This window comes from Notolepis coatsorum (assembly GCF_963971535.1).
Source record: "Notolepis coatsorum genome assembly, chromosome: 7".
In the NCBI taxonomy this organism is placed as follows: Eukaryota; Metazoa; Chordata; class Actinopteri; order Aulopiformes; family Paralepididae; genus Notolepis; species Notolepis coatsorum.
In genome coordinates this window covers 1,097,729-1,119,739 of record NC_140171.1, presented here as the reverse complement: position 1 = coordinate 1,119,739, position 22,011 = coordinate 1,097,729, and the positions used below count along the sequence as shown (strand labels likewise).

Genomic DNA, 22,011 nt, shown 5'->3' with positions numbered 1-22,011 from the left:
TGACTGCAAACAAGTCATTGATAAGCGACGGGCAGATTAGACACATAGCCATAATTAAAAACATAGATTAGGCGTTTTTAACGCTAATATTGAAGTGGATGATGGCATTCAACGGGGTAAAAATGTAAACAAGGTCGGCACTGATAGTGTTAAAGGTAGGGATGCCCCGATCGATCGGCCAGCGATCAGTATCGTAAATGGCCCAGTAAACTATTCACTTTAGTTTAATACACAAGGCGTTGTCTAACGTTATCTAGCTGGCTAGCTACTGATAGCTCCTGATATCAATGTCTGATATCATCATTGACATTCGTTTTCGCAGCTGTTGGCTAACTAGCTATCGTTCCGTTGGCTAACGTTAGTGTTTAAACAAAATGGCCCAGTAAACTATTCACTTTAGTTTAATACATGAGGCGTTGTCTAACGTTATCTAGCTGGCTAGCAGTAGCTACAGATAGCTCCTGATATCAATGTCTTATAACATCATTGACATTAGTTTTTGCAGCTGTTGGCTAATTAGCTATCGTGCTTCATAGCTGTAACTGAACGCCAATGATGCTAGCCTTATGTGATCTTATCAGTTTCAGTTCATAGGAAAATACTTTGACTATAATGGTCAGAAGTAAATTAACTTGGATACCGTTATGCTTAACACCCAGTACTATTCACTTTACTTAATTTCTAAGATTAGATTAGATCATTTAGACCGGACTTTGAGAATGCCTGTGTTAGACCTACAGTATAATACTGCCAGCTGCTATAAGAAAACCAAAAACGATCGGTATCGGCAGGGTATCGGCCGATATGACTCGTAGGCGATCGGTGATCGGTATCGGTGGCAAAAAAACGTGTTCGGGGCATCCCTAGTAAAAGGTGCTATTTGAGAGATCGTTCGGAATGAGGACCATGTATAGACTGAACCACGTACAAATAATGTGGAATAAGCAGCACGTAATTTAAAGGAACACGTCGACATTGTGCTCACCGTCTTCTCCGTCAGAGTCGGACAAGAAGATGGATACCGGTTTCCTCTCTGTGCGTTCAGTAAAACGATACACTATATTAAAAGTGCTGTTGTGTCCGATGAACAGGTGCCCAGCATCAACCTGCCCTCCTCTGTGTTCGCCTCGGAGTTTGAAGAAGAGGTGGGTCTTCTGAACAAAGCAGCTCCCATCTCAGGTAAGAACACCTGGCTTCACCTGTTAGCAGGGCTGTACGGAATAGTTCGACGCTTCATTCATAACGTTGACATTTGAATTGTAAATCAACCAATAATTTTTATATATATATATATATATTTTTTTTTTCCTATTCATTCTGTTTAACCCTTTCACTGCCACACGACAGAAGGTTAGCCCTTTACTATCACACAACCGACGGCGATGCTCCATCATTAGCATCATTAGCTCCGCATTTGCGTGGCTAATGATGCTAATGATGGAGCATCGCTGTCGGTTGTGTGATAGTAAAGGGCTAACCTTCTGTATTGTCACAGTGAAAGGGTTAACCGGCTGTCGTGTGGCAGTGAAAGGGTTAAACCAATGGGGGTTTTCTTCACAGTTGCAGATAAAGATTAGGCTACACACTAATATTATACTATTATAGTATATGACTCGTCATAAAAATTTAATAAATTTAATAAAACATTTATCATAAATGATGATGTAGCCTATCTGCATCCGCTCGGCGCTCCATCAAGACGTCACCATCACTTTCGTACCCAACCGTGCCCTCATTGGATTATTTATGTTGACGAAACTGATGAGTTATATTCATTAAAGAAAGTTGATTTAATAAAAAAAAAAAACTCATTAATCACTTTATTCAAATTGAGGATTTCCTTTTTTTTATGATTACGTCATAAAATATGACGACAGACATTCAAAGCTTCATTCGAATACTTCAATAGAAGCTTCGAATGTAACCAAAAGAAAAGTATTATAATAATGACATTCGGTACCTGTTAGGACCTTTTCGAGTACAATTGAAAATGCTCACAGCCTGGTTTCTTACACCACAGGTTATGATCCAAATTTGTTAGCAGGTCTTCCTCTGGTGGGTTATTTAAACTTTTATACATATATTAATAAATATATTTCTCGACTATATATATATATAGAGATTTCTGACGACACAGAATGATGAATAGGGAGGTGTAGTCTGACGTCACTTTGGACCGCCCGCGAGGTCCACCCGTATAGGGATTTATCATTGGGAAAATGGATTATTGTAACAATTCTGCCTCATGAACATTGGAAAGCTTTCCATTTTGGCACTAACATTATTGTTTAAGCATTTTTGGTTGAAATAAAATTTGGCGATTTTTTTTTTAATGATTTAATTGCGAATATTTTCATGTTGAGCTATAGATTGTGGATGAATAAGCACAGAAAGGTACACCGTGCAAATGTTCATGCTTTATTTGTTTTAAACGAGACGATTTAGAAATGGGCAATGGGGAAATACATTGCAATTCTGCGAGGTGGACCGGCTGGAAACAGCGATGACGTAACCACTACACCTCCCTATAGACCAGGAAGTAACCACTACACCTCCCTATAGACCAGGAAGTAACCACTACACCCCCCCTATAGACCAGGAAGTAACCACTACACCTCCCTATAGACCAGGAAGTAACCACTACACCTCCCTATAGACCAGGAAGTAACCACTACACCTCCCTATTTGGTCAAAAAGGACAATTTAGTGATTTTAAAAAATACCCTTTTCTTCATGTAGACTAGCTTCTACACCCGGTGGTTTATGCCCCCGAGTCCTTGGTTAGCGACCTCTCTGTGTTTTTAGCAGAGGTCAGAGGTCATTGTTAATTTTCATCTTGAAACTCAAATCTCACCTCCAAAATGCAGTAAATGGATCATTTTAATTGAATTAAAAGAAATCACATCACATTTACTTATTTTCTCTGAATATGTTTGTTTTGTAACAAGTGGTTTTGTTGACGTCGCCACGTTTAGTGTCGCAGGGTCCCTCGTTGAAAACGACCACAGTGGTCCGTCTCCTGGTTATTATTAAGACGTCTCCGCCTTTACATCCATGTGACATCACAGCCACGTGACATCACATCCACGTGACATCACATCCACGTGACATCACAGCCACGTGACATCATCACAGCTCAGGCTCATTCTCAGTTAGTTATCACCACGGGAGACTGTATTGTTTATGAACTGTCCTCGGATATGATAAAAAAACACAAGTGAAAGTAATTGAGTAATTGTGTAGTAATTTTTTTAAAACCTGCTCTATCCAAGATTCATACAACGATGCCCCCCTGTGGCCCTAAGAGGTAACCGCAGTGTGGCACACAGACGGATGAGGATAAGAGGTCATATTGGGCACAGGTTTCATTAGGTGCTGTACACACAGTTGTGCTCTTGAATACACAGCAGGTTGATTCCGCTGGTCTTGCCCTCATGATAGGTTGCTAATGGGAGGGTTTTCTATTGAAGTGATATTTTTCCATTAAAAAAAGCCAGTCCAAAATGAATGTTGTTTACATGTTGCTGCATGTATCCCCCTCCCTACTTCCCATTTCCCCCACATGGAATGCACCTGATTGGATAGATAGATGACACGTTGGTGCTCTAGTGCGACACCTAGTGGCTGAATGTTGTAGGTTGAGGTGTAGTGGTTTAGGTTACATCATTGTTGTTTCCGGCCGGTCCACCTCGCTTGAAATCGCAATGTATTTCCCCGTTTCTAAATCGTCTCGTTTAAAACAGATAAAGCATGAACATTTGCACGGTGTACCTTTTCTGTGCGTATTCATCCACAATCTATAGCTCAACATGAAAATATTCACAATTGATCGTAAAATAATGACGTCAAATTCAATTTCAACCAACAAGGTTAGTGGTGGAAGGGAACTCATTTTGTGCAAAAATGGAAAGCTGGCCAATGTTCATGAGGCAGAATGATTACAATAGCCGATAATCCATTTTCCCAACGATAAATCCCTAAACGGGTGGACCGCACGGGCGGTCCAAAGTGACGTTGGACTACACCTCCCTCTAGCACCTTTTTAAAAGGTTAATTAAGACCCGAGGGGGCAGGTCCACTAAGGAACACGTTCTTCTCCCTCCCAGGACCGCGGCTGGACATGGACCCAGACATCGTAGCGGCTCTCGATGAAGACTTTGACTACGACGACCCTGGAAATATGTTAGAAGATGACTTCATCATCAAGGCCAATGACGTGAACGGAGCTGCTGGCCTGGAGTAAGACCTTTTATTAACTTTATCTTTACTACATACTGGAGTAAGACCTTTTATTAACTTCATCTTTACTACATACTGGAGTGAGACCTTTATTAACTTCATCTTTACTACATACTGGAGTAAGACCTTTTATTAACTTCATCTTTACTACATACTGGAGTGAGACCTTTATTAACTTCATCTTTACTACATACTGGAGTGAGACCTTTATTAACTTCATCTTTACTACATACTGGAGTGAGACCTTTTATTAACTTCATCTTTACTACATACTGGAGTGAGACCTTTTATTAACTTCATCTTTACTACATACTGACCTTTTATTAACGTCATCTTTACTAATACTACATACTGGAGTGAGACCTTTTATTAACTTCATCTTTACTACATACTGGAGTGAGACCTTTTATTAACTTCATCTTTACTACATACTGGAGTGAGACCTTTTATTAACTTCATCTTTACTACATACTGGAGTGAGACCTTTATTAACTTCATCTTTACTACATACTGGAGTGAGACCTTTATTAACTTCATCTTTACTACATACTGGAGTGAGACCTTTATTAACTTCATCTTTACTACATACTGGAGTGAGACCTTTTATTAACTTTATCTTTACTACATACTGGAGTAAGACCTTTTATTAACTTTATCTTTACTACATACTGGAGTGAGACCTTTTATTAACTTCATCTTTACTACATACTGGAGTGAGACCTTTATTAACTTCATCTTTACTACATACTGGAGTAAGACCTTTTATTAACTTCATCTTTACTACATACTGGAGTGAGACCTTTATTAACTTCATCTTTACTACATACTGGAGTGAGACCTTTATTAACTTCATCTTTACTACATACTGGAGTGAGACCTTTATTAACTTCATCTTTACTACATACTGGAGTGAGACCTTTTATTAACTTCATCTTTACTACATACTGGAGTAAGACCTTTTATTAACTTCATCTTTACTACATACTGGAGTGAGACCTTTATTAACTTCATCTTTACTACATACTGGAGTGAGACCTTTATTAACTTCATCTTTACTACATACTGGAGTGAGACCTTTTATTAACTTCATCTTTACTACATACTGGAGTGAGACCTTTTATTAACTTCATCTTTACTACATACTGGAGTGAGACCTTTATTAACTTCATCTTTACTACATACTGGAGTGAGACCTTTATTAACTTCATCTTTACTACATACTGGAGTGAGACCTTTTATTAACTTCATCTTTACTACATACTGGAGTGAGACCTTTTATTAACTTCATCTTTACTACATACTGGAGTGAGACCTTTATTAACTTCATCTTTACTACATACTGGAGTGAGACCTTTTATTAACTTCATCTTTACTACATACTGGAGTGAGACCTTTTATTAACTTCATCTTTACTACATACTGACCTTTTATTAACTTCATCTTTACTAATACTACATACTGGAGTGAGACCTTTTATTAACTTCATCTTTACTACATACTGGAGTGAGACCTTTTATTAACTTCATCTTTACTACATACTGGAGTGAGACCTTTTATTAACTTCATCTTTACTACATACTGGAGTAAGACCTTTATTAACTTCATCTTTACTACATACTGGAGTGAGACCTTTTATTAACTTCATCTTTACTACATACTGACCTTTTATTAACTTCATCTTTACTACATACTGGAGTGAGACCTTTTATTAACTTCATCTTTACTACATACTGGAGTGAGACCTTTTATTAACTTCATCTTTACTACATACTGACCTTTTATTAACTTCATCTTTACTACATACTGGAGTGAGACCTTTTATTAACTTCATCTTTACTACATACTGGAGTGAGACCTTTATTAACTTCATCTTTACTACATACTGTGGAGTAAGACCTTTATTTAATTTAATATAATAAGGGCAGATGGGGGCCCCACAATGGTGGAACGAACTGCCCACCCCAGTTAGGACAGCCGAAACCCGTCCAATCTTTCGCCGTCAACTAAATACGCACTTCTTCAACCATTATCTGTAATGAAAATAAATCTAACCCTAACTAACCTTACTGTCATGCACTTGTCCTAATATACTAACCTACACCGTAGCACTCAACACTTACATTGTTACTCAGCTGTGAGTTGTACCCTTCCTGCTGTGGTTGGACAACCTACACTACCTTAGGCTTACTGCACCCTATGTGGATACTGTGATACTGTGAATAATGTATATTTCAGTGGATACCGTGATACTGTGAATAATGTATACTCAGTAGATAGTAAATTATAACACTACCTCATGCATACTGCACCTTATGTGACACTGTGAATAATGTGAATATTCCTCAGCTAGCTAATTGTTTACACTGCCTGTGTTGTTTTTTACTACCTGTATACTGTGTTGTTTTACTACCTGTACCCCCCCCCCCCCCCCCATGCTGCTATGATGCCTGAATTTCCCCAAGGGGATCAATAAAGGAATATCATATCTTATCTTATCTTATCTTTCCTGATGACTTGTCGTACAGAACTTGTAAGTCGCTTTGGATAAAAGCGTCGGCTAAATGACTAAATGTAAATGTAGCCAAGGTTTAGCCGTGTTGTGGCCTCGTCTCCACTAGCCAGGGTTTAGCCGTGCTGTGGCCTGGTCTCCACTAGCCAGGGTTTAGCCGTGCTGTGGCCTTGTCTCCACTAGCCAGGGTTTAGTCGTGCTGTGGCCTCGTCTCCACTAGCCAGGGTTTAGCCGTGCTGTGGCCTTGTCTCCACTAGCCAGGGTTTAGCCGTGCTGTGGCCTCGTCTCCACTAGCCAGGGTTTAGCCGTACTGTGGCTTGGTCTCCACTAGCCAGGGTTTAGCCGTGCTGTGGCCTGGTCTCCACTAGCCAGGGTTTAGCCGTACTGTGGCCTCGTCTCCACTAGCCAGGGTTTAGCCGTGCTGTGGCCTCGTCTCCACTAGCCAGGGTTTAGCCGTGCCGTGGCCTCGTCTCCACTAGCCAGGGTTTAGCCGTGCTGTGGCCTGGTCTCCACTAGCCAGGGTTTAGCCGTACTGTGGCCTGGTCTCCACTAGCCAGGGTTTAGCCGTGCTGTGACCTCGTCTCCACTAGCCAGGGTTTAGCCGTACTGTGGCCTGGTCTCCACTAGCCAGGGTTTAGCCGTGCCGTGGCCTCGTCTCCACTAGCCAGGGTTTAGCCGTGCTGTGGCCTTGTCTCCACTAGCCAGGGTTCAGCCGTGCTGTGGCCTCGTCTCCACTAGCCAGGGTTTAGCCGTGCTGTGGCCTCGTCTCCACTAGCCAGGGTTTAGCCGTGCTGTGGCCTCGTCTCCACTAGCCAGGGTTTAGCCGTGCCGTGGCCTGTCTGGCATCCCTTGGGGTGGTAGGTATCGATGGCTTATTTGTAAATGATCAATACCTACATGTAAACTGTTGCAGAGGCGATGAGGACGATGATGACGAGTGGGAGGACACCGACGAAGAGGGAGACATTGGCTCAGAGGGGGGTATGTCGGGGGAGGACGGCGAGGGGCGCGGCCGGGAGTTCATGTTCATGGACGAGGAGACGAAGAGTCGCTTCACAGAGTACTCCCTCACCTCCTCCGTCATGCAGAGGAACGAGCAGCTCACTCTGCTGGACGACCGCTTCGAGAAGGTGAGACGTTCACCTCATTAGTCGTTAGCAGTGAGATCATCTGTGTATAGTCGTTAGCAGTGGAATCTTCACTATAGTCTTCACTGTAGGTTCAAACTGTCTGTATTTGTGTGTGTGTGTGTATTTGTGCGTTTCAGTTCTATGAGCAGTTTGATGACGATGAGATCGGAGCCCTGGACAACGCAGAGCTGGAGGGCTACATTGAACCAGACAGCGCTCGCCTGGAGGAGATCATCAAAGACTACTTCAAGCAGAAGGAGAAGGAGTGAGTGAAGCACGTCTTTCATTTGTATGTAAAGGATATAATGCTGTAACTGGGCAGCTCCCGGGTAACGGTGTCAGACTGTGGTTGTACTGGGCAGCTCCCAGGTAACAGTGTCAGACTGTGGTTGTACTGGGCAGCTCCCAGGTAACAGTGTCGGACTGTGGTTGTACTGGGCAGCTCCCAGGTAACGGTGTCAGACTGTGGTTGTACTGGGCAGCTCCCAGGTAACAGTGTCAGACTGTGGTTGTACTGGGCAGCTCCCGGGTAACGGTGTCAGACTGTGGTTGTACTGGGCAGCTCCCAGGTAACGGTGTCAGACTGTGGTTGTACTGGGCAGCTCCCAGGTAACGGTGTCAGACTGTGGTTGTACCGGGCAGCTCCCAGGTAACGGTGTCAGACTGTGGTTGTACCGGGCAGCTCCCAGGTAACGGTGTCAGACTGTGGTTGTACTGGGCAGCTCCCAGGTAACGGTGTCAGACTGTGGTTGTACTGGGCAGCTCCCAGGTGTGAATGTGAAGCAGGGCGTTGCTGAAAAAGAACATCTGGGCTCAGCGAACCTACCCTGGTTAAATAAAGGTTATAAAGAACCTACCCTGGTTAAATAAAGGTTATAAAGAACCTACCCTGGTAAATAAAGGTTAAAGAACCTATCCTGGTTAAATAAAGGTTATAAAGAACCTACCCTGGTAAATAAAGGTTATAAAGAACCTACCCTGGTAAATAAGGGTTATAAAGAACCTACCCTGGTAAATAAAGGTTATAAAGAACCTACCCTGGTAAATAAAGGTTAAAGAACCTATCCTGGTTAAATAAAGGTTATAAAGAACCTACCCTGGTAAATAAAGGTTATAAAGAACCTACCCTGGTAAATACAGGTTCAGTTCAGTTATTTTTTATTTTATAAAGAACTAGGGGTGTAACGGTACACAGAAGCCACGGTAAGTACCTCGGTTTTGGGCTCGGTACGAGTTCCGAGTTCGGTACAGGAAAAAATATATTTATTATAATTATTATTAAATATAATGATCTTTTATTAAGTTATACTTCGTTCCACCGGCTTGCCGCGGTAGTCAGTGATACCGGTGTCATTCTGTGTTCAGGCATCCACTGAGTAAATTAATTGTTTACCGCCCCATCCCCCACTGGTGTACGCTTTTTATGTTTCAGTTTCACTTCTAGAGTAGATTTAACTTCACATGGAGCAGAGAAAGTAGACGAGAGAAGAGATTACATGTATGTTACACAACAATGGCAGAGGATTTATCAATATTTTGGATTTAAACACAGCAGCAGCTCGACAGGAGAGTATGTTGTGTGTGTAGGCCTGCCGCGATAAGCAATAAATCGATTAATTGCCGCGATAATTAAAATGAATGCAATGATTTTGACGGGCGCGATTAATTGCTATTTGCGCGTTTGTTTGAGGCGGAACCAGTGTCCCTTGTCAGTCACTGTCCGTGTTGGGAGGCGGGCCGCTGGCTTTACTACAGAACACAGCACAGGAGCTCCGTGGGGCTAACGTTACCCCTCATTGTGTCTATTCTACTAGCATTAACGTTACTCATACAAACAATCAATAGCGAGTTATATTGATCACGCTATGTACGATAGCCATGCTAAAACGCTAGCACAACATTAGCACCTAACCTAACAACAAGCCTTAACAAGTCAGTGATCTTTTTGCGAGACTAAACTCTCCGCTCGGTGGCAAATTGTGTTGATGTCGGTTTTGTTTAATCAATAAATGAGGCAGAATACACAGTGACTGTATCCTTTGTTTATTGCACTTGTGCCTGCTGCAAACATAATGATTATGAAATCCTATGCGAGACATTAAAGATGGCGGCGTTCTGTTTTCGTTCAGACTCCCTCAGACTCTCCAAGGAGTGACGCGTCTCTATTCTGACCATCAGTGGTCTGCAGTGTTTCACGTGACTTTTCTGGTACCACTTCTACCAATAAGATTTGATTTGATTTGAATAAGATGCATGCATCTCACTTCTACTCGCTTGGAACCACGACAGAGCAGGGACTAAAAAAGTACCTGATAATCACAACAATACTTCCGGTCCGGTCGGTGGGCTTCAAAATAAAAGTCTAAAACACCGGAAAAGACGGAGCGGTGGGCTTCAAAATAAAAGTTTTGGGAAATAAATTTCTCCAAAAAAAAATTCTCTAACCGGTCGCAATAATATCGCTTATCGCGATATTTTCGGGGGCAATTAATCGCCCAGCAAAATGTGTTATCGTGGCAGGCCTATGTATGTGTGTGTGTTATTTGGCGAACAAGAAAAGGATGAACATTTTCAGTAATGACCCTGCTGTGGGGCGGCTACGTGGTGCAGTGGGCAAGGCGCTCACCACGAATACTGGAGACTGGGCTCAAACGGATCATCTCCCTGTTCGAGCCCAGCGCTCCACATTGCTTTCAGTTTAGCTGGTCGTTCATACTAATACACATTGGCAGTATTAGGGGGAGGGAAACTGATGGGTGGGGATCGGGCATTGTGGACAGTGACTCCTACAGGTCGGTTGGTGCGCCTGTGCAGTAGAATCAGGAAGCGACGGGGGCGGCGCCCCTCCAAAGCGCAGACCCCCGACGCTGAGAGATCGAGCCGCGCAGGTGGAAAGATGCGACGGCTGCTACCTCGAGTATCGGAGGGGACTTGTGCTATGTATGACTTAGTCCACATTGCAGCCGGCTTGTGGGAGGCAAGAAACAGCGTTCGTGACAGGGGAGGGTTGAATTGGACGATATACGAAAAAATTGGGATGGGAGAAAAATTGAAAATGGGCGAAAAAGTGGATAAAAAAAAAAAAATGGTAATGACCCTGCTGTGTTACAACCATATTTTGGCGTGAATTTGGCGTTTGGAATAAAATTCTGCACGGCAAAAAATAGTTCTGCACGTGCGTTATGTTAGTAGTTAACGTACCGTTGCATTAGTTCGGTACACGACGCGTACTGAACCGGTTCGGTACGGATACGTGTACCGTTACACCCCTAATAAAGAACCTACCCTGGTAAATAAAGGTTAAAAACAAAAAAGGTACTCCTTGTCATTTGGCCTAAGGTCTTCGTCGGGTTCAGCTGACTAAGAATGTTATTATTCCAAATGAAAAGAATATTGACGTCGTCATGTTTGTGTCGTAGCTTCCAGCGGCCAGATGACCTGGGGCCCAAAGAGCTGCCCGCCGTGAGGGAGGAGGAGGACGAGGAGGAGGAGATGGAGACTCTGGTCATAGAGGGACCTCCACTGGACAAATGGGACTGTGAAACAATCATCAGTCAGTTGGTTTACTATTATTGATATGTTGATAGCAGTCAGTTGGGTTTACTATTATTGATACTTTGATAGCAGTCAGTTGGGTTTACTATTATTGATACTTTGATAGCAGTCAGTTGGTTTACTATTATTGATATCAGTCAGTTGGGTTTACTATTATTGATACTTTGATAGCAGTCAGTTGGGTTTAATATTATTGATACTTTGATAGCAGTCATTTGGGTTTACTATTATTGATATCATTTGGGTTTACTATTATTTATCAGTCAGTTGGGTTTACTATTATTGATATCATTTGGGTTTACTATTATTGATATCAGTCAGTTGGGTTTACTATTATTGATATCAGTCAGTTGGGTTTACTATTATTGATATGTTTATCAGTCAGTTGGGTTTAATATTATTGATACTTTGATAGCAGTCAGTTGGGTTTACTATTATTGATATCAGTCAGTTGGGTTTACTATTATTGATATGTTTATCAGTCAGTTGGGTTTAATATTATTGATACTTTGATAGCAGTCAGTTGGGTTTAATATTATTGATATGTCAGTCAGTTGGGTTTAATATTATTGATACTTTGATAGCAGTCATTTGGGTTTACTATTATTGATATCATTTGGGTTTACTATTATTGATATCAGTCAGTTGGGTTTACTATTATTGATATGTCAGTCAGTTGGGTTTAATATTATTGATACTTTGATATCAGTCGGTTGGTTTACTATTATTGATACTTTGATAGCAGTCAGTTGGGTTTAATATTATTGATATGTTGATATCAGTCAGTTGGGTTTACTATTATTGATATGTTTATCAGTCAGTTGGGTTTACTATTGATACTTTGATAGCAGTCAGTTGGGTTTAATATGATTGATATGTTGATAGTCAGTTGGGTTTACTATTATTGATATCAGTCAGTTGGGTTTAATATTATTGATACTTTGATAGCAGTCATTTGGGTTTACTTATGATTGATATGTTGATATCGGTCAGTTGGGTTTACTATTATTGATATCAGTCAGTTGGGTTTAATATTATTGATACTTTGATAGCAGTCAGTTGGGTTTAATATTATTGATATCGGTCAGTTGGGTTTAATATTATTGATACTTTGATAGCAGTCAGTTGGGTTTAATATTATTGATATCGGTCAGTTGGGTTTAATATTATTGATACTTTGATATCAGTTTATTGATACTTTGATCAGTTAGTTGGGTTTAATATTATTGATACTTTGATATTCACTTTTGTTACGTTGTTCCCTGTCCCCCTCCCTTAGCTGTTAAGCGCCTTGGGTCTCCTGAAAGGCGCTATATAAATTTAAGATATTATTATTATTATTATTATTAGTTTATTGATACTTTGATATCAGTTAGTTGGGTTTACTATTATTGATACTTCGACGATTTCTCAACCAGAAGTCTGCACGCCGCTTTACGATTTCTCAACCAGAAGTCTGCACGCCGCTTTACGATTTCCCAACCAGAAGTCTGCACGCCGCTTTACGATTTCCCAACCAGAAGTCTGCACGCCGCTTTACGATTTCTCAACCAGAAGTCTGCACGCCGCTTTACGATTTCTCAACCAGAAGTCTGCACGCCGCTTTACGATTTCTCAACCAGAAGTCTGCACGCCGCTTTACGATTTCTCAACCAGAAGTCTGCACGCCGCTTTACGATTTCTCAACCAGAAGTCTGCACGCCGCTTTACGATTTCTCAACCAGAAGTCTGCACGCCGCTTTACGATTTCTCAACCAGAAGTCTGCACGCCGCTTTACGATTTCTCAACCAGAAGTCTGCACGCCGCTTTACGATTTCTCAACCAGAAGTCTGCACGCCGCTTTACGATTTCCCAACCAGAAGTCTGCACGCCGCTTTACGATTTCTCAAAGGGAGTGACTGAAACACTAGCTGGCTAATCGCTACAAATTCACGCCGATTCAACGGTGAAATACGTTTACCGATCGGCACTGATTTCTCAAAGCGAACGACTCGACAGCGCTGCTAGTTTCTCTGCTCCCGCTCGGCTCTCTCTTTTTTAACCTCTATTTCAATGTAAAATATGCTTCTGACAACATTTGAAGCGGGAAATTGGACACGCAATTGCTCGATCTTGATTCATGTTTTGATCTGCAAAGCCTAGTTGTAACAGTTTGATCTGAACTTGAACGAAAGGTTTGAATGAAAAGTTTATTTTTGAACATGTATTCTTTACATTCCTCTAAATAAATCATAATATCAAGCTTTGTCAAACAGAATAATCGTAATGAAAAAGAAATTATAAAACAAAAAGTCAAGAGCAATGTAGATAGTTGACATGTTGAAAATATCTGAACTTGGACTAGTGGCCGACTTGTCTATAGCACATTTTTAGTGACTAGATGAGGGCTAAGAAGAGGTATAGGGAACTGTGTGTTCATGTATTTATAATTATTTTGTTATTATTGTTTGTTACTATTGATCACTTAAAGGGATAGTCCAAGTTTTTTAAGAACCGTATCTGATTTGTCCATTCACTTAGGTGTAGGAAACATAAAATGTTAGCGTCATGCTAACCATGCTAGTGGAAGTCGATGGGGGTGAGTCATATATTCTGTTGCTTAGAGATATTAATACTGGGTTGTAGGAATAACAATTATGAATTCTTAAAATTGGGTGATATCCCCCCTTTTAACAGTGTAGGATGTCATTTTTGTTAGGTCTGTCAAGATCCGTTTGAGTAACACTATTATCTTGTTTTCTCTAGGTACATATTCCAATTTATATAACCGGCCCAAAATCATTCAAGATCCACCAAAGGTATGTTGAGAATACGTGCGATGTTTGGACTACTGTATTGCTGGGCACGTTTATGTGTTAACCCTTTCACTGCCACACGACAATGTTAATCAAATCAAATTTATTTTATTTGTAAGGCCCGACAACACACGTTAATGTCCCCATGGGCCGGACACGTCTTCTTTAAACAAGTCGAGAAGAAACATAACAATAAGTCAAGAACAAAACAAGAACACCATAAGGTCCAACAAATTTAAAATAAATGCAAAATAAATGAATAAATGCAAGCACTCCCAGACATACCCCACGCGAAGGTAAGGAAAAACTCACTAAAACCTAACAATAGGAAAAAAATGCACCACAGGCAGTGTGAAGGAGAGAAACCTTAGAAGGGCCATTTAAGGGGGGATCTCCCTTCTTAGATGTCGGCGATAGTAGTGTTGCAGACTAACAGTTGGTAAGCATGCACTCAAGTGTGTAGTGAAACACAGATGAGTGCATGCAATAGCAACTGAACATTTTGAAAAATTAAAGATAGAGCTGATAGCGATAGCAACTGAGCATTTTGAAAGATTAAAGATAGCTGATAGCGGATCTATTTGAGGCACAGGGAAGGCGCAAAGAGGGTCGCTTCCTCCCGGTCTTAATCACGGGACATTCAACACTCCGGTCATCGCTCCGAGACAGCCGGAGACAGGGAGATAGGGGGCGGCGCAGAGAGGGTCGCAACCTCCCCGACATCATAAAGGTTTAACCCTTTACTACTATCACACAACAGACGGCGATCATGTGTCGTGTGGCAGTGAAAGGGTTAAGCTTTTAGGGTGTGGCAACAAAGGTGAAGGACTTTCTCGCGCCTCGCCCTGTGACATAACAAAACACGGGTCAGGCTGGAATTTGTATTTATTAACAGAGTTAAACAAAAGTAAAAAATAAATAAAAATACATAACCATATTGTGAAGGAGAAGTTGGAAGCCTAGAGGCTTATCGAGAACTTTCCCTGTTTTGTAAAATCAAAACATACAAAAATATACATATTCTTTTAAAAATACCAGTAATACATTCAAAATATATGTGTTAACTTAACACAAACATACATACACACAGTAAATACATGCATATACTGTATACATAATAATACATAACCACCCACCTCACCTGCCTTACAAACCTACCCACCCACATAACCAAATGCATACCTACATGTATGACCTATTTATCTATCTACTACTTTTGGATATGAGCATTTTTTTTGTAGTTTACTTTAAAAATAAGCAGAGATGGAGATTTCCTCAGCATAGGATCAGCTGCATTCCAAAGATTGGACCCTCTATATTATACCTCACTGAGAACTGCCTGAGTGAAGTACCACAATAAGGTCTATGCAAAGGTGAAGGACTTTGACTGTTATCTCGCGCCCCGCCCTGTGACATACCAAGACACGGGTCAGGCTGGAATGAAGCTGTAAATGCGAAGGGTATGTTTTCTGCAGTGTTTGTTGTGAGGCATGAGTTGTAAAGCACTTTGGATAAAAGTGATGCAGAAATGCAGTCTTATTTCCTGCACTCTCACACACAAACACACTACAGGTCACTTTAACACATCGACGGCCACGGGTATTAGACGGACCCGCTCTATAAGGCCAGCTTATCATAATAAGTATTCATTGTGCGTGAGGCTGTTTGTAGAGCTAAATTGCTATCTGTCCATTCTCATCGTCAATTGACACTATAAACCATCCCTTCAAAATGGCTTAAATAATTTTTTCATCAATACGTTTCCATTTTATAGCCTCTTGAATATAAGCGTTATATGGGATTGGTCTGGTATATTTCCTGCAAAACGAGATACAGGGCTAATGGCTAATAACGTTAAATCGAATGGTGTTTCGGCCCTACAGAAGCTAGAGCTAAAAATCTAAATGCATATTGTCTGTATCATGGTCCACCATGAATGCATGAAAGGGGGGGGGGGGGGGGGGGGGCGTCGTTTCTGATTATTTATTACCAGTAACGGCATTAGCCGTATTCACCGATCGGCTGGTTGGCTAACAAAGCAAGGCCCGATTGGGCTGTAATTTACGTGAAAAAGCTCTTACCACGCCATCTGGTAGATCGATATGTCCATTGGCTGATGATATATTCCTTTACTGCACACTGAATTCAGCGCCCCAAAACGTATTCCATGCTACATGCTACACGCATAGATTCAGCCTAACAGGAAAGTCCATTCAAGATTAAAAAATAAAATAAAACACCGTTCTGCCACAGGGAACACTGCATTATCGAGACAGCGCCCCTACGAGGCTCTGGCCGGTAATGCACTTTTCCGAATTCCAAGAGTAGGGTAATTCTGCAGTGCCGCTCGGTGACATTGAGTAGGTTATTAAAATGGAATAAAGGCCAAAACAACCTTGCCGGCCCTCTACCGTTGGATCCGAAACACGGACGTGTCCGTGGTTGGCCGGGAGTGTGTTAAACACAAAAGAAAAGGTCACTTTAAAGAACATAACTATGTTTTTGTATAGTATAGTTATATATAGTATAACTGTATATTGTATAGTAGTGTATATATAGGACTCATTACCTTTAATTCGTAAGCTTAGCATTGTATTTTATCTTAGTACTCTTTATGTCTATTTTATTTGTATTTTTTGCACAATCAAGGCGGGCATGGCCACCTTCATTTCACTACATGTCTTGTGTATGTATTAGGGATGGGCATTTTAAAGAAATCCAGATCGATTGATCGCATGCTATACTCGATTGATCGTGTATTACTCGAAAAGGGGGAAAAACGTACAAAAAGAATATATATATATTAGAATATAACTATATATATATATTTTTTTTTAACTTATTTTTGTTCATTCACGTATATATGTTTAAGGAAACCAACAAACAGTTATAAATCTTACACATACATGTGAAAAATAAATAAAAATATTTCATAAACATTTATAATTTCGATTCCCCCCCCCCCATCCCTAGTATGTATGTGACTAATAAATCTCTTGAATCTTACTATTCACGGTACAGCCCTTTGAAAAAAGAACCATTCCTCCTATTTGAAAGGTGGTGAAGGTGTTTGAATAAAGACTTTGATTCCGTCTCTCCTCAGCCCATCCGAGTCTCCAACAAGTCGGGCATCCCCCTGGACGTGCTGCCCATCAGGCTGGGTCCCACGGCCAAGCAGGCGGAGCGCATGGAGCGCATCAACGACTCGGACCTGCCGCGCGTCTCCACCCAGCCCCGCGACAAGGAGGAGAACACGGAGGAGAGGAGGGCCAGGAAGCAGGCCATCAAGGAGGAACGCAAGGTGGGCCACACGAGAGATTAGGGCCGGGGCCATTCTGGCTCAAATGTGTGAATCACGATTTTTCTCTCTTAAGAATTGAGATCACGATTCTCTCACACGATTTTTTTTTTTTTCAATAAAATCCTTTATTGTACTCTTTCTTAAACAGACAACATAACATATATCAAAGTGCTTGGCTTAAACTTAAACATAACATATATCAAAGTGCTTGGCTTAAACATAACGTATATCAAAGTGCTTGACTTAAACTTAAAAGTATCTTGTAACATACAAAATAACTCGAGTCAGAATCGTCATCATTTAAAAAAGTAAAGTAAAAAAAGAAAAAAAATCTTCATAATTTAGAAATGAGATTGCATAGGTCTATGAATCGAGATTGTGATATTCTTCCCGATTAATCGCCCAGCCCTACTAGAGATGAACTATAAATGACCAGAGAACAGCCATCAAGGAGGGAGACACTAGAGATGAACTATAAATGACCAGAGAACAGCCATCAAGGAGGAGACACTAGAGATGAACTATAAATGACCAGAGAACAGCCATCAAGGAGGGAGACACTAGAGATGAACTATAAATGACCAGAGAACAGCCATCAAGGAGGAGACACTAGAGATGAACTATAAATGACCAGAGAACAGCCATCAAGGAGGAGACGCTAGAGATGAACTATAAATGACCAGAGAACAGCCATCAAGGAGGGAGACACTAGAGATGAACTATAAATGACCAGAGAACAGCCATCAAGGAGGGAGACACTAGAGATGAACTATAAATGACCAGGGAACAGCCATCAAGGAGGGAGACACTAGAGATGAACTATAAATGACCAGAGAACAGCCATCAAGGAGGGAGACGCTAGAGATGAACTATAAATGACCAGAGAACAGCCTTCAAGGAGGAGACACTAGAGATGAACTATAAATGACCAGAGAACAGCCATCAAGGAGGGAGACACTAGAGATGAACTATAAATGACCAGAGAACAGCCATCAAGGAGGAGACACTAGAGATGAACTATAAATGACCAGGGAACAGCCATCAAGGAGGGAGCCGCTAGAGATGAACTATAAATGACCAGAGAACAGCCATCAAGGAGGAGACACTAGAGATGAACTATAAATGACCAGAGAACAGCCATCAAGGAGGAGACACTAGAGATGAACTATAAATGACCAGAGAACAGCCATCAAGGAGGAGACACTAGAGATGAACTATAAATGACCAGAGAACAGCCATCAAGGAGAGAGACGCTAGAGATGAACTATAAATGACCAGAGAACAGCCATCAAGGAGGGAGACGCTAGAGATGAACTATAAATGACCAGAGAACAGCCATCAAGGAGGGAGACGCTAGAGATGAACTATAAATGACCAGAGAACAGCCATCAAGGAGGGAGACGCTAGAGATGAACTATAAATGACCACAGAACAGGCATCAAGGAGGGAGACACTAGAGATGAACTATAAATGACCAGAGAACAGCCATCAAGGAGGGAGACACTAGAGATGAACTATAAATGACCAGAGAACAGCCATCAAGGAGGAGACACTAGAGATGAACTATAAATGACCAGAGAACAGCCATCAAGGAGGGAGACACTAGAGATGAACTATAAATGACCAGAGAACAGCCATCAAGGAGGGAGACGCTAGAGATGAACTATAAATGACCAGAGAACAGCCATCAAGGAGGGAGACGCTAGAGATGAACTATAAATGACCAGAGAACCATCAAGGAGGGAGACACTAGAGATGAACTATAAATGACCAGAGAACAGCCATCAAGGAGGGAGACACTAGAGATGAACTATAAATGACCAGGGAACAGGCATCAAGGAGGGAGACACTAGAGATGAACTATAAATGACCAGAGAACAGCCATCAAGGAGGGAGACACTAGAGATGAACTATAAATGACCAGAGAACAGGCATCAAGGAGGGAGACACTAGAGATGAACTATAAATGACCAGAGAACAGCCATCAAGGAGGAGACACTAGAGATGAACTATAAATGACCAGAGAACAGCCATCAAGGAGGAGACACTAGAGATGAACTATAAATGACCAGAGAACAGCCATCAAGGAGGAGACACTAGAGATGAACTATAAATGACCAGAGAACAGCCATCAAGGAGGGGAGACACTAGAGATGAACTATAAATGACCAGAGAACAGCCATCAAGGAGGAGACACTAGAGATGAACTATAAATGACCAGAGAACAGCCATCAAGGAGGAGACACTAGAGATGAACTATAAATGACCAGAGAACAGCCATCAAGGAGGGGAGACACTAGAGATGAACTATAAATGACCAGAGAACAGCCATCAAGGAGGGAGACACTAGAGATGAACTATAAATGACCAGGGAACAGCCATCAAGGAGGGAGACACTAGAGATGAACTATAAATGACCAGAGAACAGCCATCAAGGAGGGAGACGCTAGAGATGAACTATAAATGACCAGAGAACAGCCATCAAGGAGGAGACACTAGAGATGAACTATAAATGACCAGAGAACAGCCATCAAGGAGGGAGACACTAGAGATGAACTATAAATGACCAGAGAACAGCCATCAAGGAGGAGACACTAGAGATGAACTATAAATGACCAGGGAACAGGCATCAAGGAGGGAGACGCTAGAGATTAACTATAAATGACCAGAGAACAGCCATCAAGGAGGAGACACTAGAGATGAACTATAAATGACCAGAGAACAGCCATCAAGGAGGAGACACTAGAGATGAACTATAAATGACCAGAGAACAGCCATCAAGGAGGAGACACTAGAGATGAACTATAAATGACCAGAGAACAGCCATCAAGGAGGGAGACGCTAGAGATGAACTATAAATGACCAGAGAACAGCCATCAAGGAGGAGACACTAGAGATGAACTATAAATGACCAGGGAACAGCCATCAAGGAGGGAGCCGCTAGAGATGAACTATAAATGACCAGAGAACAGCCATCAAGGAGGAGACACTAGAGATGAACTATAAATGACCAGAGAACAGCCATCAAGGAGGAGACACTAGAGATGAACTATAAATGACCAGAGAACAGCCATCAAGGAGGAGACACTAGAGATGAACTATAAATGACCAGAGAACAGCCATCAAGGAGGAGACACTAGAGATGAACTATAAATGACCAGAGAACAGCCATCAAGGAGGGTGACACTAGAGATGAACTATAAATGACCACAGAACAGGCATCAAGGAGGGAGACACTAGAGATGAACTATAAATGACCAGAGAACAGCCATCAAGGAGGGAGACACTAGAGATGAACTATAAATGACCAGAGAACAGCCATCAAGGAGGGAGACACTAGAGATGAACTATAAATGACCAGAGAACAGCCATCAAGGAGGAGACACTAGAGATGAACTATAAATGACCAGAGAACAGCCATCAAGGAGGGAGACACTAGAGATGAACTATAAATGACCAGAGAACAGCCATCAAGGAGGGAGACGCTAGAGATGAACTATAAATGACCAGAGAACAGCCATCAAGGAGGGAGACGCTAGAGATGAACTATAAATGACCAGAGAACAGCCATCAAGGAGGGAGACACTAGAGATGAACTATAAATGACCAGAGAACAGCCATCAAGGAGGGAGACACTAGAGATGAACTATAAATGACCAGAGAACAGCCATCAAGGAGGAGACACTAGAGATGAACTATAAATGACCAGGGAACAGCCATCAAGGAGGGAGCCGCTAGAGATGAACTATAAATGACCAGAGAACAGCCATCAAGGAGGAGACACTAGAGATGAACTATAAATGACCAGAGAACAGCCATCAAGGAGGAGACACTAGAGATGAACTATAAATGACCAGAGAACAGCCATCAAGGAGGAGACACTAGAGATGAACTATAAATGACCAGAGAACAGCCATCAAGGAGAGAGACGCTAGAGATGAACTATAAATGACCAGAGAACAGCCATCAAGGAGGGAGACGCTAGAGATGAACTATAAATGACCAGAGAACAGCCATCAAGGAGGGAGACGCTAGAGATGAACTATAAATGACCAGAGAACAGCCATCAAGGAGGGAGACGCTAGAGATGAACTATAAATGACCACAGAACAGGCATCAAGGAGGGAGACACTAGAGATGAACTATAAATGACCAGAGAACAGCCATCAAGGAGGGAGACACTAGAGATGAACTATAAATGACCAGAGAACAGCCATCAAGGAGGAGACACTAGAGATGAACTATAAATGACCAGAGAACAGCCATCAAGGAGGGAGACACTAGAGATGAACTATAAATGACCAGAGAACAGCCATCAAGGAGGGAGACGCTAGAGATGAACTATAAATGACCAGAGAACAGCCATCAAGGAGGGAGACGCTAGAGATGAACTATAAATGACCAGAGAACCATCAAGGAGGGAGACACTAGAGATGAACTATAAATGACCAGAGAACAGCCATCAAGGAGGGAGACACTAG

General features: G+C 41.7%; 1 protein-coding gene across 1 annotated transcript in view; it reads left to right on the top strand.

Moving 5' to 3' along the window:
• ltv1 (LTV1 ribosome biogenesis factor) overlaps positions 1-22,011 on the top strand; it is a 31,740-nt gene that overhangs the window by 5,737 nt on the left and 3,992 nt on the right. Inside the window, exons 4-10 of the mRNA XM_084319266.1 lie at positions 1,092-1,179; positions 4,107-4,239; positions 7,662-7,878; positions 8,016-8,143; positions 11,298-11,431; positions 14,180-14,232; positions 17,333-17,530. Coding sequence (XP_084175392.1) covers positions 1,092-1,179; positions 4,107-4,239; positions 7,662-7,878; positions 8,016-8,143; positions 11,298-11,431; positions 14,180-14,232; positions 17,333-17,530 — 951 coding nt within the window. The remainder of the gene's footprint in view (positions 1-1,091; positions 1,180-4,106; positions 4,240-7,661; positions 7,879-8,015; positions 8,144-11,297; positions 11,432-14,179; positions 14,233-17,332; positions 17,531-22,011) is intronic.